At 26.4% G+C, this 13,476-nt stretch overlaps 1 protein-coding gene and 1 pseudogene across 1 annotated transcript in view; both read right to left on the bottom strand.

The window, feature by feature from the left end:
* The window catches only part of LOC145182681 (E3 ubiquitin-protein ligase HECTD1-like), a 232,973-nt gene that overhangs the window by 14,493 nt on the left and 205,004 nt on the right, over nucleotides 1-13,476 (bottom strand). The window contains exons 2-9 of the mRNA XM_090086300.1: nucleotides 9,005-9,207; nucleotides 5,976-6,188; nucleotides 5,596-5,830; nucleotides 3,210-3,437; nucleotides 1,580-1,840; nucleotides 925-1,195; nucleotides 398-477; nucleotides 33-131 (exon numbers count right to left, since the gene is read on the bottom strand). Coding sequence (XP_089942426.1) covers nucleotides 33-131; nucleotides 398-477; nucleotides 925-1,195; nucleotides 1,580-1,840; nucleotides 3,210-3,437; nucleotides 5,596-5,830; nucleotides 5,976-6,115 — 1,314 coding nt within the window. The 5' untranslated portion in view covers nucleotides 6,116-6,188; nucleotides 9,005-9,207. The remainder of the gene's footprint in view (nucleotides 1-32; nucleotides 132-397; nucleotides 478-924; nucleotides 1,196-1,579; nucleotides 1,841-3,209; nucleotides 3,438-5,595; nucleotides 5,831-5,975; nucleotides 6,189-9,004; nucleotides 9,208-13,476) is intronic.
* Nucleotides 7,329-9,011, bottom strand: LOC149890157 (myosin light chain kinase A pseudogene; annotated as a pseudogene).

Raw genomic sequence — 13,476 nt, 5'->3', positions numbered from 1 at the left:
ATATAAAGTCATTTTTTGTAGAACTAATGTACCTTGGCTACTGCAGGTCTTCCAAAACAGGCAGCATAATGTAATGAAGATGATCTTTGACCACGATTTACATCAGATCCCTTCTCACAAAGATACTCTACCTATCAAAACAAAAACTCATGTACCAACTACAATGTTAAAAACCAAATACCAACTAATTTAACAAATAATTGCTCAACTATTTTATAAAAAGTTAAAAAACTTTAACATTTGTTTTTGAACTTTGTTAACATAATTTTATATATTATCAAAACTTAATAAATACTATTTTACACATTACTAATATATTAACATAATCATTAGAATTTTTGAAACTTTTTTTTAAAAATCTATATTTTAAAAATTAACAAATAAAGATTACTGTTACCATTTGCAAGGTTCCAAAAGCAGATGCCCAGTTAAGTAAGGTCTGCCCAACATCATCCATGAAATTTACATCAAATGAATCTTGATAATTAAAAAATATATATATATTTATTTTTGAAAGTAAATTTTACCAACATTTAAATATAAAAAATTATATTATTAGTAGAAAATAATACTATAAACTATTAATGTAAAAGATTGTTAGCAAATAAAGCATTTGTATTAAAGGAGTCACTAAAGAATTTATTGCATATTTTCTTTAAATTATATAGAAGCTTGTTTTACTTTTGTTTTGTTTTGTTTTTTAAACAATTTTTATAAGTTCTTGTAACTTTTGAAAGTTATGTAGAATTCTTTTGAGCTCAAACTCAAATTAATTCTTAATCTAAGTTCACTTAACTTAGGGAAATAATATTTTAAAATGGAAAATATTTTTTTTCTTACAACTTCTAAATAGATAATATTATAAAAATATTTAAGCTAAAATAACAATAATAACTTAAGAATGAGAAAAGAAGTCTTATTTACTGGATTCCACAGCTTCAATAAGAGCATCAGTATCTTTGCTGCGTATACAATCAATCAAGTGGCGATGAGATTTTTCACCAGCTGTATCATTTTTTCTTGAACTAGATAATTGACTTCGAGTCGTAGTGGGATAGGACTTGGGTAGAGCATCTCTGCCTTCAAAGAGGAGAATCAGAAGAAAATCTACAAGTCTCATTATATCAAGTACACAACGCTCATCTCCTTTCATTGCAGTTTCAATTGCTTCAAGTAGATTTGATCGTAACAAATCCTGAAAAAGAAAGTTTGCCACCAATTAAAATTTGCTAATTTCTCTTTTTTTTTCAACAAATAAAGAAGTGTAAATTTATGATCATTTTACCTCTAAAAATTGAAATAAAAAGGTATCAAAAATCTTTTTTAAATTAAAGTTAATAGTATGTAAAAATATTTCATTAAAATTTTATTTAAAAAGCTTTTTTTTTTTTTTTTCCTTCTTTAAAAAAAAACAAAACAAAAAAAACAACAACTAATCTTTCAGCATTCTCAAGAATGAAAACCCATCCAAACATTCTCATGGAAGTATATAGGAAATCATCCTATTTGAACCTCTGAAAGTACACTTAATAAACTAAATGATTGAAGATCAAAAATCAAAAATAGAATAATTACATACATGAGTTACACCAGGTGAGCCACGGCAGAGCATCAACAGAACACTGACTATTATTGAAACATTTCCAGAGCTATTCCGCAACTCTGATATGCCAGTATTGAGATTATTGGATGAATTTGAACTACAAGAAGCTGCAGCACTTATTAGCTTTTTAAGCAGTTCTTCAGTAAGTCCATGCTTGGCTAGAGGTGCTGGGTCAACACCACGTCTAATAAAACGATCAGTGACACATGCAAAGCATTTTAGTGATGAATCAGCAACCTAAACCAAACATAGTTTACTTATTGATGTAAATCTTTAAAAACAGGTCAAACAACACTTCAAAATTTCATGCAGAGGCTTACATCAAAAATGCTTGATGAATTGTAAGCCTCTGCGTCTTGAAATAAATTTTTTAACAAGAAATAACAAGGCTCAGTCTTGTCATTTTTTCTAGGACTGAACGGTTTTTTTCTTTATTGAAATATTCAAGATATTTTCAAAAAAATCTTGAAAAATTGAAAATAAAAAGAAAGTTTTCTTGATATTTCTTAAACAAATCAAGAAAAGAATAAAAAAAGTCTTGAAATTAATCTAGAAATAATTTTTTTTGCAAATGCTGATGCTTAATGCTTAGTATGAATATAAACATGTCAGACCATAAACTTTTGCTGTTTTAAAGGTACAAAGAGTTAAATTTTAACAAATTTTAGTTAACTTGATTTATTGAAAAAAAAATTAATACAGAAATTTGGAATTTGCTCATTATTATCTTTATTGATGGAAAAACCAAACACTTAAGCTTAATGGATTTAGTAAACTTAAAAAATTTAAACCATCACCAAATATTTAAAAATAAATTTTTTTAACATGGTGGAAGTTACGTGTTTAGCAAGAAAAGAAAACATTTTTTAAAAAGTATGAACCTAACCTGATTTCAAAACAACTATAGAAAACACAAATGATTTAAACTGCTGCTGAACTTTAGGGGACACTTGTAGAATAGAGCTCATAAAACAGCATATCTTGGTGAATTATGAATTGCCTAAATATTGTTTGTTTAAGTAATTCACAATCCACTAAAACTAGTTATTGTAAAACTGATTGCTTTGTCCAAAGATTTCTTCCTTTGAGGATTTTTGTAAAACCTTTTTGCAAATCGCCAAGCATCTCTTTTTTGGTCCTAAGAGTGTTAAGATTGCAAAAGGCAAAAGATATAATATTAAATAAAAACAAACAAACTGAGACCTTGAAAGGATTTGCAAAAAAATTCACTTCCTGACAAATTGAGTAATAAAACCAGAAAAGCATAGCATGAAACATGATATTTTTAATAATCACAAAAAGTATTTATTTGTAATACACTACTAAGTGTACATTGTAAAAACTTACTGCCTCCCATGTCCAGAATAAAAAATTATTAAACTTTTTTAGTTGCATTTTTTTTTCACAATACAATTTTTAGCCAAGAAGAAGAAAAAAACTAAATTATTAAAGTCTAAATCAGGCGAGTTACTAAGGTCTGACTGTTTAATACTAAGTCTGGAAGAACCAGGTCAAATTTATCAAAACTGATAAACTAATACAAAATATAACTATTCTTTTATTAAAGTAAATGTTATAAATAAAATATATATAAAAATAAGCATACATAGTTGTCATCGTGATGCAGCAGTTTGGATAATGAGTCCATGCATGATTCTAGAGTTTCATCAGTTGTTTCCATTTTTCCACACAGCCGTGCTACAACTGACATAGCAGAATGAAGTGTGTCTTTATGGATCTGAGTGCTGTACTCACGAATAAATGTCAGCATGCTGCTCAAACCACCAGCCTCATAAATGGCACCAGCTTCTCTTGTACACATTAGTTCCAGTACCTAAAACACCACATTTCAAGTGCATCTTATAAAATATTTTAAAATATTTAAATAGGTACAACACTAAAATGAAAATAGACATAAATGCTAAAAAAGAGAATTTCAAAAGTGTAAAATGCTAGAAAATATATAAACATATATAGAGAAAAAAAATCACTTTGCTTGAACTGGCATATGGAATATCTTGCATAGTGCAGGATTGTTTTTCTCTGAAAACTCTCTGCTCTATACTAGTAAAAAGCTCTGATTCAACCAATAGCACATTATAAAATATTTGGGATGGCTTTTATATTATAAACTATTTCCATCTAAATATTGACTATTGACAAAAAATATAATACCTTCTGTTAATTGTAAAAATATTTAATAATTGAAAATTGTAACCTTGATGTTATAAATGTCAGAATAAAAAAAACTCAAAGCAGTAAAATTTTAGAATAGAATAAAAGAATATTTTAAATTGTATTTAAAACAATTTTGAGAACATTTTTACTAAATTTTATTTGTGTTTTAAAAATGTAAGAACCAAAAATTTACAAAAAAATTTTGGATAACTTAAAAATACAAACAAATTTGTTGCTTAAAGGCCAAAACGAATTGCTTTAGAAAAATGATTATTATTTTTTTAATGATTTTGTTGTTACATAAATTTTTTACCATTCATAGCTTCAATCCATGTAAATTCAATTGATCATGAACTAATTTTTTTTTTAACTTTTTCATTTCTTTCATATTTAAAATGAACATAATTTTTAGAAAATTTTTGAAATTTTGAAACTTTTTGTCAAGGTCATACAATCATCATTCAAGGACCAATAAAATATACTTAAATAATACAAATATGCCATTTTGCTGGATTTAAACATAAAGTTTAAAAGAATGAATTTAAACCCATGTTTTGAATCTGGATATTTGACTTTAATGATAAATAAAAAAGCACTCTAACATTTTGCGTTATGTTTTGATTTGGCATTAAATGTTAAACTACTAAGTTTTAAGCATCAAATAAACTAGCATTTAATTTAGAAAAAATGTTTCTGATGGAATGCCAAAAGTCAATGGATGGTTTAAAAAAACAAAAAACTTTATGTTTAGTCTTAAGTTTTTTAATTAATTATTGTTAACTCTAGTTTTTAAACTGTTGAGACAACCCCAAAACATTTCCTATGCAGTACAGAAACATATTTAAAGAAAGCTTAATGCATGAGATCCTGATTTTATTACAAGTATAAAGATTTTCCAACAAGACAATATGCCCCACAATTTGCCTAAATTTATTACAAAAAGTATATCTATATATTTATAAATATTTTAAAAAATATATCTAAATATGTTTTTTAGCAAAAATATAAAACTTCCATAGAATTCAATGCTTTCTCCATAAGACTTAAAATTCAAAAAGTAAGTTTATCACCTGAGAGGAAATGGCACTGAAAATACAATAAAGTAAACAAAATGAATATTTTTGAAGAGCAAAAGAAATGTTTGCTATTGTCAATATGACTGAATAATATTCTCACCTTACTTGAACCCCAGTAACAAAATCTCATTAACTAATCAAACTAATAATCTACCTAATGAAATATCAAAAAATAATAAAAAAATTATGAAGGAATAGTCTATTTTTAAAAATGCACAGTGTTTCCATTATGCATTCAGCACTATATAGCTGAAAAAAATTACATTAATAAGTGTAACATTTAATTACAAAACCAGTCATACTGTGTTTTATGAATTGGATTAAAAAGCCTTTCAAAAGTGCGAATAGTCATTTTCAGCAAAAAGCTTTGGATAAAATGTTAAATATTATCTTATAATAAAATATTGCTAAATATATTAAAATGTATATTTTAGTATATTTAGCAATATTTTATTATAACTTCTCTGCATATTTGTAAAGCTTTTCTGTTAACTAAAAAAAAAAAAAAGTTGAATCAAAAAAACTTTTGGTCCTCTTCTAGCATTCAGTAATTTGTCTTTTGAAATAGTTTTACAGAAAAAACTGCCTTCTAGGAATAGGCAAATAAAATAAAAGACAAACATTTTATAACTATAAGACAACAAGAAGAGAAAGACAAGCATTTTATAACTATAAGATAACAAGTAGAGAAAGACAAGCATTTTATAACTATAGGAAAACAAGTAGAGAAAGACTAACTTTAACGCATTGTTCAGCAAGATCTTTACTTGTCCGAGAAGATATGTCTACCAAAACAAGTCTTGCACATAATGCTTTTACAGCTCCATCCACTGTAACAATGCGTCGAGAACATTCAGCAGATACATCAAGATAATATGTTATTGCTCGAGCAGTTACTTCTAAAATACTATCAGGTGAAGTATCATCCATGAAAATATGGCATAGTGCAGGTAAAAATGAACGAGGAGGGCAACTAAATAAAAAGAAAACAGTTTAGCCCTAATAAATAATAAAAACTGCACACACACACACACACACAAAACACACACACACACACACACACACACACACACATAATCAAAACTACCTTTTAAGACAAAATTAATATTTAAAACTACCTTTCAAAACATCGATCAACATTATCAGACATTAACAGCAGCATACAAAGTTGTTCCAGAGCAATTATTTGCATATCCCGCTCATCACCACTTCCTGTGGATAGCCACTCCAATAATATCTCAGGATCAATCTCTGACATTTCAACCAGTTGATTAAAACATTTAATATTCTTTTGTTATTTGTACTTCAATAGTTGTAAAGTTTTCTGATTACTAAGAAAATAAGAAACAAACTAAGTACTTTTGAAAAAATGTCAATAGATATAAATATCAAATAAGAATAAAATATTGATATAAATATTAGATTATTATAATCATTAGAATATTTATCAGGAATAGGCAAATAAAATAAAAGTAAAAGTAAAAAACAGACTGATACACGCTAATTAGAGTTCATGTCTCAAAACACTGAAATGAGTAGATATACAATCTACACAAAATGACTGAAAAAAGTAGTTTCATCTCCTGAAATGCTGATTATTTATAAAAAAAAGTTTTTTTTCAATATTAAAAAACTTCGACCATGTTCAGCTATCTCTTAAACACTTAGCTTCATTCTCATTCTACTAGGGATTTTTTTTAAAAAGTTTTTTATATATATGGCAAGTAAATTATGGGTTGAAACTATTGAAACTTTAAACAAATAATATACATGTTTAAAGTTTATTTGTATGTATGTATGTATGTATGTATGTATGTATGTATGTATGTATGTATGTATGTATGTATGTATGTATGTATGTATGTATGTATGTATGTATGTATGTATGTATGTATGTATGTATGTATGTATGTATGTATATATGTATATATGTATGTATGTATGTATGTATGTATGTATGTATGTATGTATGTATGTATGTATGTATGTATGTATGTATGTATGTATGTATGTATGTATGTATGTGTGTATGTACGTATGTATGTATGTGTATATATATACATGCACACATCATGTATCAATTAATAAACAATAATAAAAACATTTTTAAGCATTTTGCTATATATTACTACATACAATATAAACCTAACAAAATACTATAACAAAACATTTAAAAAAAAAAAAAAAATGAAGAAGTCATGTAATAAAAAGGAGGCTACATATATATACATATATATATATATATATATATATATATATATATATATATATATATATATATATATATATATATATATATATATGGATACCAAATGAAACATTAAGCTTTTTACTTATATAGACACAGGAACCTCATAGCTTTTTTTTAAGAGAAAGTACTTTTTGAAAAACATAAAACGAGCTACTCAAATAAACTAAAAACCAAAATGTATATTTTTTTAAATTAGAAAAATAATTCATAAAAATAGCTATTTGTCTTATTAAATTTTTCTAGCTAGAATATTTTACTCTTTTTGATGGAGGCTTTATTGCCTTCCCAGTAAACCAAGGATGACACAATGCATCATTTATTGTAATTCTTTCTAAACAATTGACAGTTAAAAGTCTTTTAACAAGATCTTTTGCATCATCAGAAATGTTTTTCCAGATGTTTTCTGAAATTTCAAAGTTACCCTTCCTAATTTGATGATCAATTGTTTTAAGAGCAGTCTTTTGAAAAGGAGGTTTTGCACAAAGCATTATATACAGAACACAGCCCATAGACCACAAATCTACAGCAGATGTGTAGCCTTCTTGAATATTATTTAGTAGTTCAGGAGCACAGTAATTTATGGTACCAACTGCAGTGTGCATAATAGATTGCTCTGAAACAAACCTACTAAGTCCAAAATCTGTAATTTTCAAGATGCAATCATCTAGATTCTGAGAACTCAGTAGAATGTTTTCTGGCTTAATGTCTCTGTGGACAATATTATTAGCATGCAAATGCTGTAAAGCTTCCAGCAATTTTAAAAACAATGCTTTACACTTTAACTCCGACATAGCACCTTTCTCTGAAATATATGTTAAAAGATCACCTCCAGAAACATACTCCATTACAATTGCTACAACTTTGTCATTCTCATAAATATCTTTAACTTGTACAATACCAGGATGGTTCACACAACTAAGAAGATTACCTTCATATGCCAGATCTTTGTTAGACGCACACTTCTTAAGCAATTTGACTGCAACTTGTTCGTGAGTCCTTTTATTGGATGCCTGCTTAACAATTCCATAACCTCCCTCTCCAAGAACAACGAATGGATTAAGAATATACTTAGCACAAAAGGCTCTTGGTAATCTCTGTTTTTCTAACAAAATATCATAATAATGGAAGACTTTGTTTCCGGCCACTGCTAAAGAAATCTGATCACCAGATGACAAAACTCTTTTCTTCTTGTTACCAACTAGATCTTTGTTTATAAATGTTCCACAAAAACTATTGTCTTGTAAATAAACTACATAACCAGTTTCTGATCTTGCATCATACTCTTTGAAAATGATAAAGTGTTTTTTAGAAATATGTAAAAAATATTCAGACACATCATTCTCTAAGAAAACATACGAACAACTAGGGAGGCGTCCAAAAGTAATTGGGTCATCCTTAACTAGTTTAAATGTTTTATAACATGGCTTAAATGGAAATAAAATTCCCCACGCTGTTAAATCTTCTTGGCTTTCAACTTCTAATTCTTCTGATGATGAAATTGGTAATGTTGAAGCTATTGAAGAGGGGTCACTGGATGAAGAAGATTTTTCTGAGTGTGAGTGAAGTTCGCTACTTGAAGAACTGCTTTCATTTGGTTTCAGAGACATTTTTTAAAACTTGATGGTAAAAGCTTAAGTACAAATATTCAATAAATAATTTACATACATTCTAGAACAATATTAAAAGCTATATAAAACCATTATCAGGAGTTCTTAACTTTTTATTTATTTTTTTTTAATTTGTAAAAGAAAGCAGAGTTTTTTTTTGTTGATAGTGTTATTTGCATGATAACAAATTTATGAGGACTGCTTTAAAAAAGAATTATGATTGTTGGTACTTCTATAATTGAATTGTTAAAATCTATTTGTGTAATATTTTGTACTTAAGGGTATATACCTATATTGTGTTTACACAACTGAATTTGTAATAGACAAGGAGATCTTTTATTTTACTTAATTTGCATTAGTTTTGCAGGCTTGTTTCTTCTACTGCAATTGTTGGTAGTATAACACATTGATTAACTCAGCAGTTTGCTCCTAATTGTGTTTTTCCAATGGTCATATAAGTTGGATACTTGCTTTTTTTATCTTTATAAATTTCTAAATAAATGAAAAAAACGAAATACATTCTTATAGTCTCTCAATAGTTTATCTGTTATTGGAAAATGAAAAATATATATATTATACATATAAATATATGTATATATATATATATATATATATATATATACATATATTTATATGTATAATATATATATATACATATAAATATATGTATATATATATATATATATATATATATATATATATATATATATATATATACATATATATACATATTGAAACTATTATGTATGTAAATATTTGATTATTTAACTCCATCCTTTAAAAATAGTCAAATGATAAAAATTCCTTCTTGATTGCATATCAAGTAATAATAGTTTTATACAAAAATTTAAATCTGATCTTGTATTTACAACCATTTCCTGTTTTTATGTTTCTATATTTAAAGTTTTTAGAAATTTAAACCATTTTATATATATATTTATATACATTCGCATATATATGTATATACACAACAAAATAATCACTTAGCATAGCATTATGTAAATATTCTATATTAGCTACTATTCCTTTCTAGTCGAATCTACTTTATGAAGTAAATACGTTATAAATAACCTTTAAATCTTCTTTAAACACGTTATGTAATATTAATTATACGGTTTTAATCATTTTTTATCATTTTAATTTCATCATTATTGCTAAAGTTCAGAGAACAAAACTAATTCTACTTTAAAACTTTTTTTTTTTTTCTCCATGCTAAATCAGCTTAAAATATTCGGTTACGGTAGAAAAGCATAATAATTAATAATGCTCTCCCTTTTTGTAAAAATTTTCTTTTTTTGAGCGATAAAAAATATTTTTGTATTTTTTTTGCTGTTTTTTTGTTTGAATAAGTTGTTAAATAAGTCTCAGAACTTTTTTTTCAATATAAAAATAACTAGTAATATCACTTCTTTTTTAAATATTAGCCAATATACAATAAAAACATTGAATACTTTGAGAACTTTTTATTTGACCAACCAGACGGCGGAGAACAATTTAACAAACGATACTGTTTTTTCCTTCTCATTTAAATCATTGGTTGAACTTTCATTCGGAAATTCTTTATTCCGAAAAGGAAAGAAAAAACACACCAAACAAGCCACAGTGAAAAAAAAAATAGCGAAAGTTCACCATTCAATGTTTTTTATTTGGCAGCAACTGCTCGTTTGATATTAGTCTCCTAGCTATAAATCAGAAAATACAAATTTGGCTGAGTTCTCATTTCATTTTTTTACTAAAAAATATTATTGGTTGGTATTTGCTTTTATTTTAATTCTCTTTTTATTTCTATACTTTATTAAACTTTTTTTTAAACTATTGAAAGTCAAAAAATATGTATTTTAAACAGACCAAAAGCAATGGCAGTATTTTATATCACAGCGTAAATATACCTTACACAAAACTAATGAGTAGAGATGGTTTCTTAAAATCTGCCCTTCAAAAGAAAGTAAAAAATAAAACAAAACCTGAACCTTGCATGCGAATTGATGTTTTATTGGAGTGTACTTGCAAGAGGCTGAGAAATGAAAGGAAACAACAAAGTAAGGAAAGACTAAAGGCAGATGATGAAGCTGTAGCAAAGCATACAAAACAAAAGTACATTGGAGATGAAAACATATCTGATATTTTAAATGAAAGCATTGATATACAATGTTCTGACATATGCTCAATGATTGATGAAAAGGAACTTTTTTCCAATTCCTCAAATATATGGAATAGTAAAGACGATGTTAAAGAGTTTTTATCTCAAGGAACAGCTGATAGTAATAATAATAATAAATCTGCAGAAACTTCAGAATCTTTGTGCAAAAAAAGTGATACAGTTGATTGTCTAACCTCACTTGTCTCTAATTATGATATTGGTTCATTTACAATGGAGTTTGATAGTTTGTATAAAGAACTTGTTCAAAATTTGGTTTCTGTTGAAACATTCATAACTCAGTCACCAGCTTATATATAACTAAAGAATCATAAATTATCATATTCAATGACTTTTAGTATTGGCTGCATGGTTTACAATTGTATTCAATGAAAAATGAAACATGTTTTGTAAAAATATTTATCATTTTCTCTGCTATTGTTGCTTAGTCTATAAGTTCAATTTTTGAAATATATACTCAGATCTAGTTTTTTTTTTTTTATTTTTTATTTTTTATTTCTTACTAAAACTTTTGTTCTAACTAATATGTATATACAGTACCAGCAGTTAATCTTAATTTTTATTCTCAATTAAAAAAAACTGAAGTTGTTAAAGTTTTCATGCTAAAATCTGTATAAATTTCTTGCTTTTCTTATTTATAATAAACAAGCTGAATTTCAATTTTTTTTAATTGATATTTCCCTCTAAATTTATTTTTTATTTGTATATACTTAATTTTTTTCTTTAAAAATGGAGAATTTAAATTTTATGTTTTACTAATAACTTTATTAGACTAATCATAAATCAGCTCGTCATATTGATGTATATATACTTTATATAAATTTCTTATCGATTTCAATGTTTTTTTTTGGAGGAAATATTTATATTATTTTCTATCTTGTGTTCATTATATATTACAACTATTTGAAATAAAAGATGTTAAATTATAACATGTTTGTTTTTAATTGCTTAATTAAGTGTGCTTAGAATATATCGTCATTGCTGGCGCCGTAATTTGAACATGTGCTCATTAATTATGCTAAAATATTAAATAAGTATCTGCGTCAATTATCACAGTTAGTTAATTCAAGGATTGTGCTGTGAAATGACACGTTTTTGATTTGCTCGACAAATTACGATTTTTACGTCTATAGAAGAATATGTATTTTTACAGTAGGATTGGGGTTTTCTTTACAATCCTAGGATTAGACTTTTTTTAAGAATACAATCTAAAATAGCTTACAGTTTTGATAATTTTTATCTTATAACCTTAGGCGGTTGAACAATTTTAAACTTAAATTTCTTCATTTGAGATTTGAATGTTTTGAATGAAAATAGTTATAAAAAAAATTTTTTTCAAAATAAAATGCCTTGAATTTTTTTACTTCGAAAACCTTGTTACGAAAATTTGTTTGGTTAAAAAAGTTTCTGACTTGTTCAAATTGCCGGCTGGTTGTCTCTTAACAGCATCAACAATTATGTTTAAGTTGTCAATTATATATATGAATAACCGCTTAGAGTGTTTAATATTTATTTTTTCATAAATAGTTCGATATTTAAATTTTATTTCTTAATATATGAAAATATTTCTTTTTGTAATTATACTGAGTTCTTTCGATTTTTATTTTATGCAGTAGTTATTTGTTTTTAAACAGTAAACTTTCTGAAAATATAATGGCTCCTTACATGCACTATGAAAATAAAAGTAAATCTGATGTTTAGAAAATTTTTTTGCGAAAAGAATACGGGGAAAAGGTCTTATAAGCATTTACTTTCCACCCATAAAATTAACCTGGTAATAGGTACTACTTCGGTAAGCAAACTATAAACAAAAATAAATAACGAAATGTTAACCAATTATTTTCCAATACGAAAAATTACTTTTTGCTCTTGCCGCAATGATGGCAACTCTTGATGAAACTTCGTTCAATGTTGCATGCCGTTCAATTCATTTATGTGCAGATCTTATAGCTGCAGGATTTGGACATCATTAAGAAACTGTCGATATTTGTATAATAATTTGCATGCAATAATCTATCAGTTCTGGAACAAGATCAATGTCTCCGGATATGTATATCAAAATTGTTAGAATCGTGCATTCGGTTTTTATTGAAGTATTACATCAAAAGCAGGATATATATAAAAAAACAAAAATCAGAAACTCGGCGTAGACGAACAATTAAAAGAAAAAGGCGATTTTTCAGAGAGTACACTTGCGAGGATAGAGATTTTTCTGATAACAAAAAAATTGCATTATTTTAAAGATAGTATGGATATCGAGGTCATCAATATGATATTACTAAGGTAAGTTGTGATCCAGTGAAAAAATTGGTAATAACTGTTCAGAGGATCGTCAGCAAAAAACAATATCTTGCATAAGTATTCTGTGGCTAAGTTCGAGAAGCAAATCTTTAATAAAAGTCTGTAAAACTAAATGGAACAGCTTTTTATTAATACTTCAACACGTTTATTTGTTAAAATGTTGTGTACAAAAGGCATTAATAGATATCAGTCTATCTGAAGGTGAATCTTTTTCTTTTTCTGATAATAAAATTAGAATGATATTAGCCATTATCAAAACTCTCTTCACAATATAACATTCTGTCGAGTCCCTTTGTATTCGG

Source organism: Hydra viridissima, unplaced genomic scaffold (genome assembly GCF_058129835.1).
Source record: "Hydra viridissima isolate aposymbiotic clone 2 unplaced genomic scaffold, HvirCarnegie_v1 scaffold_4, whole genome shotgun sequence".
NCBI classification, from domain to species: Eukaryota; Metazoa; Cnidaria; class Hydrozoa; order Anthoathecata; family Hydridae; genus Hydra; species Hydra viridissima.
This window is presented reverse-complemented; position numbering and strand designations above follow the sequence as displayed.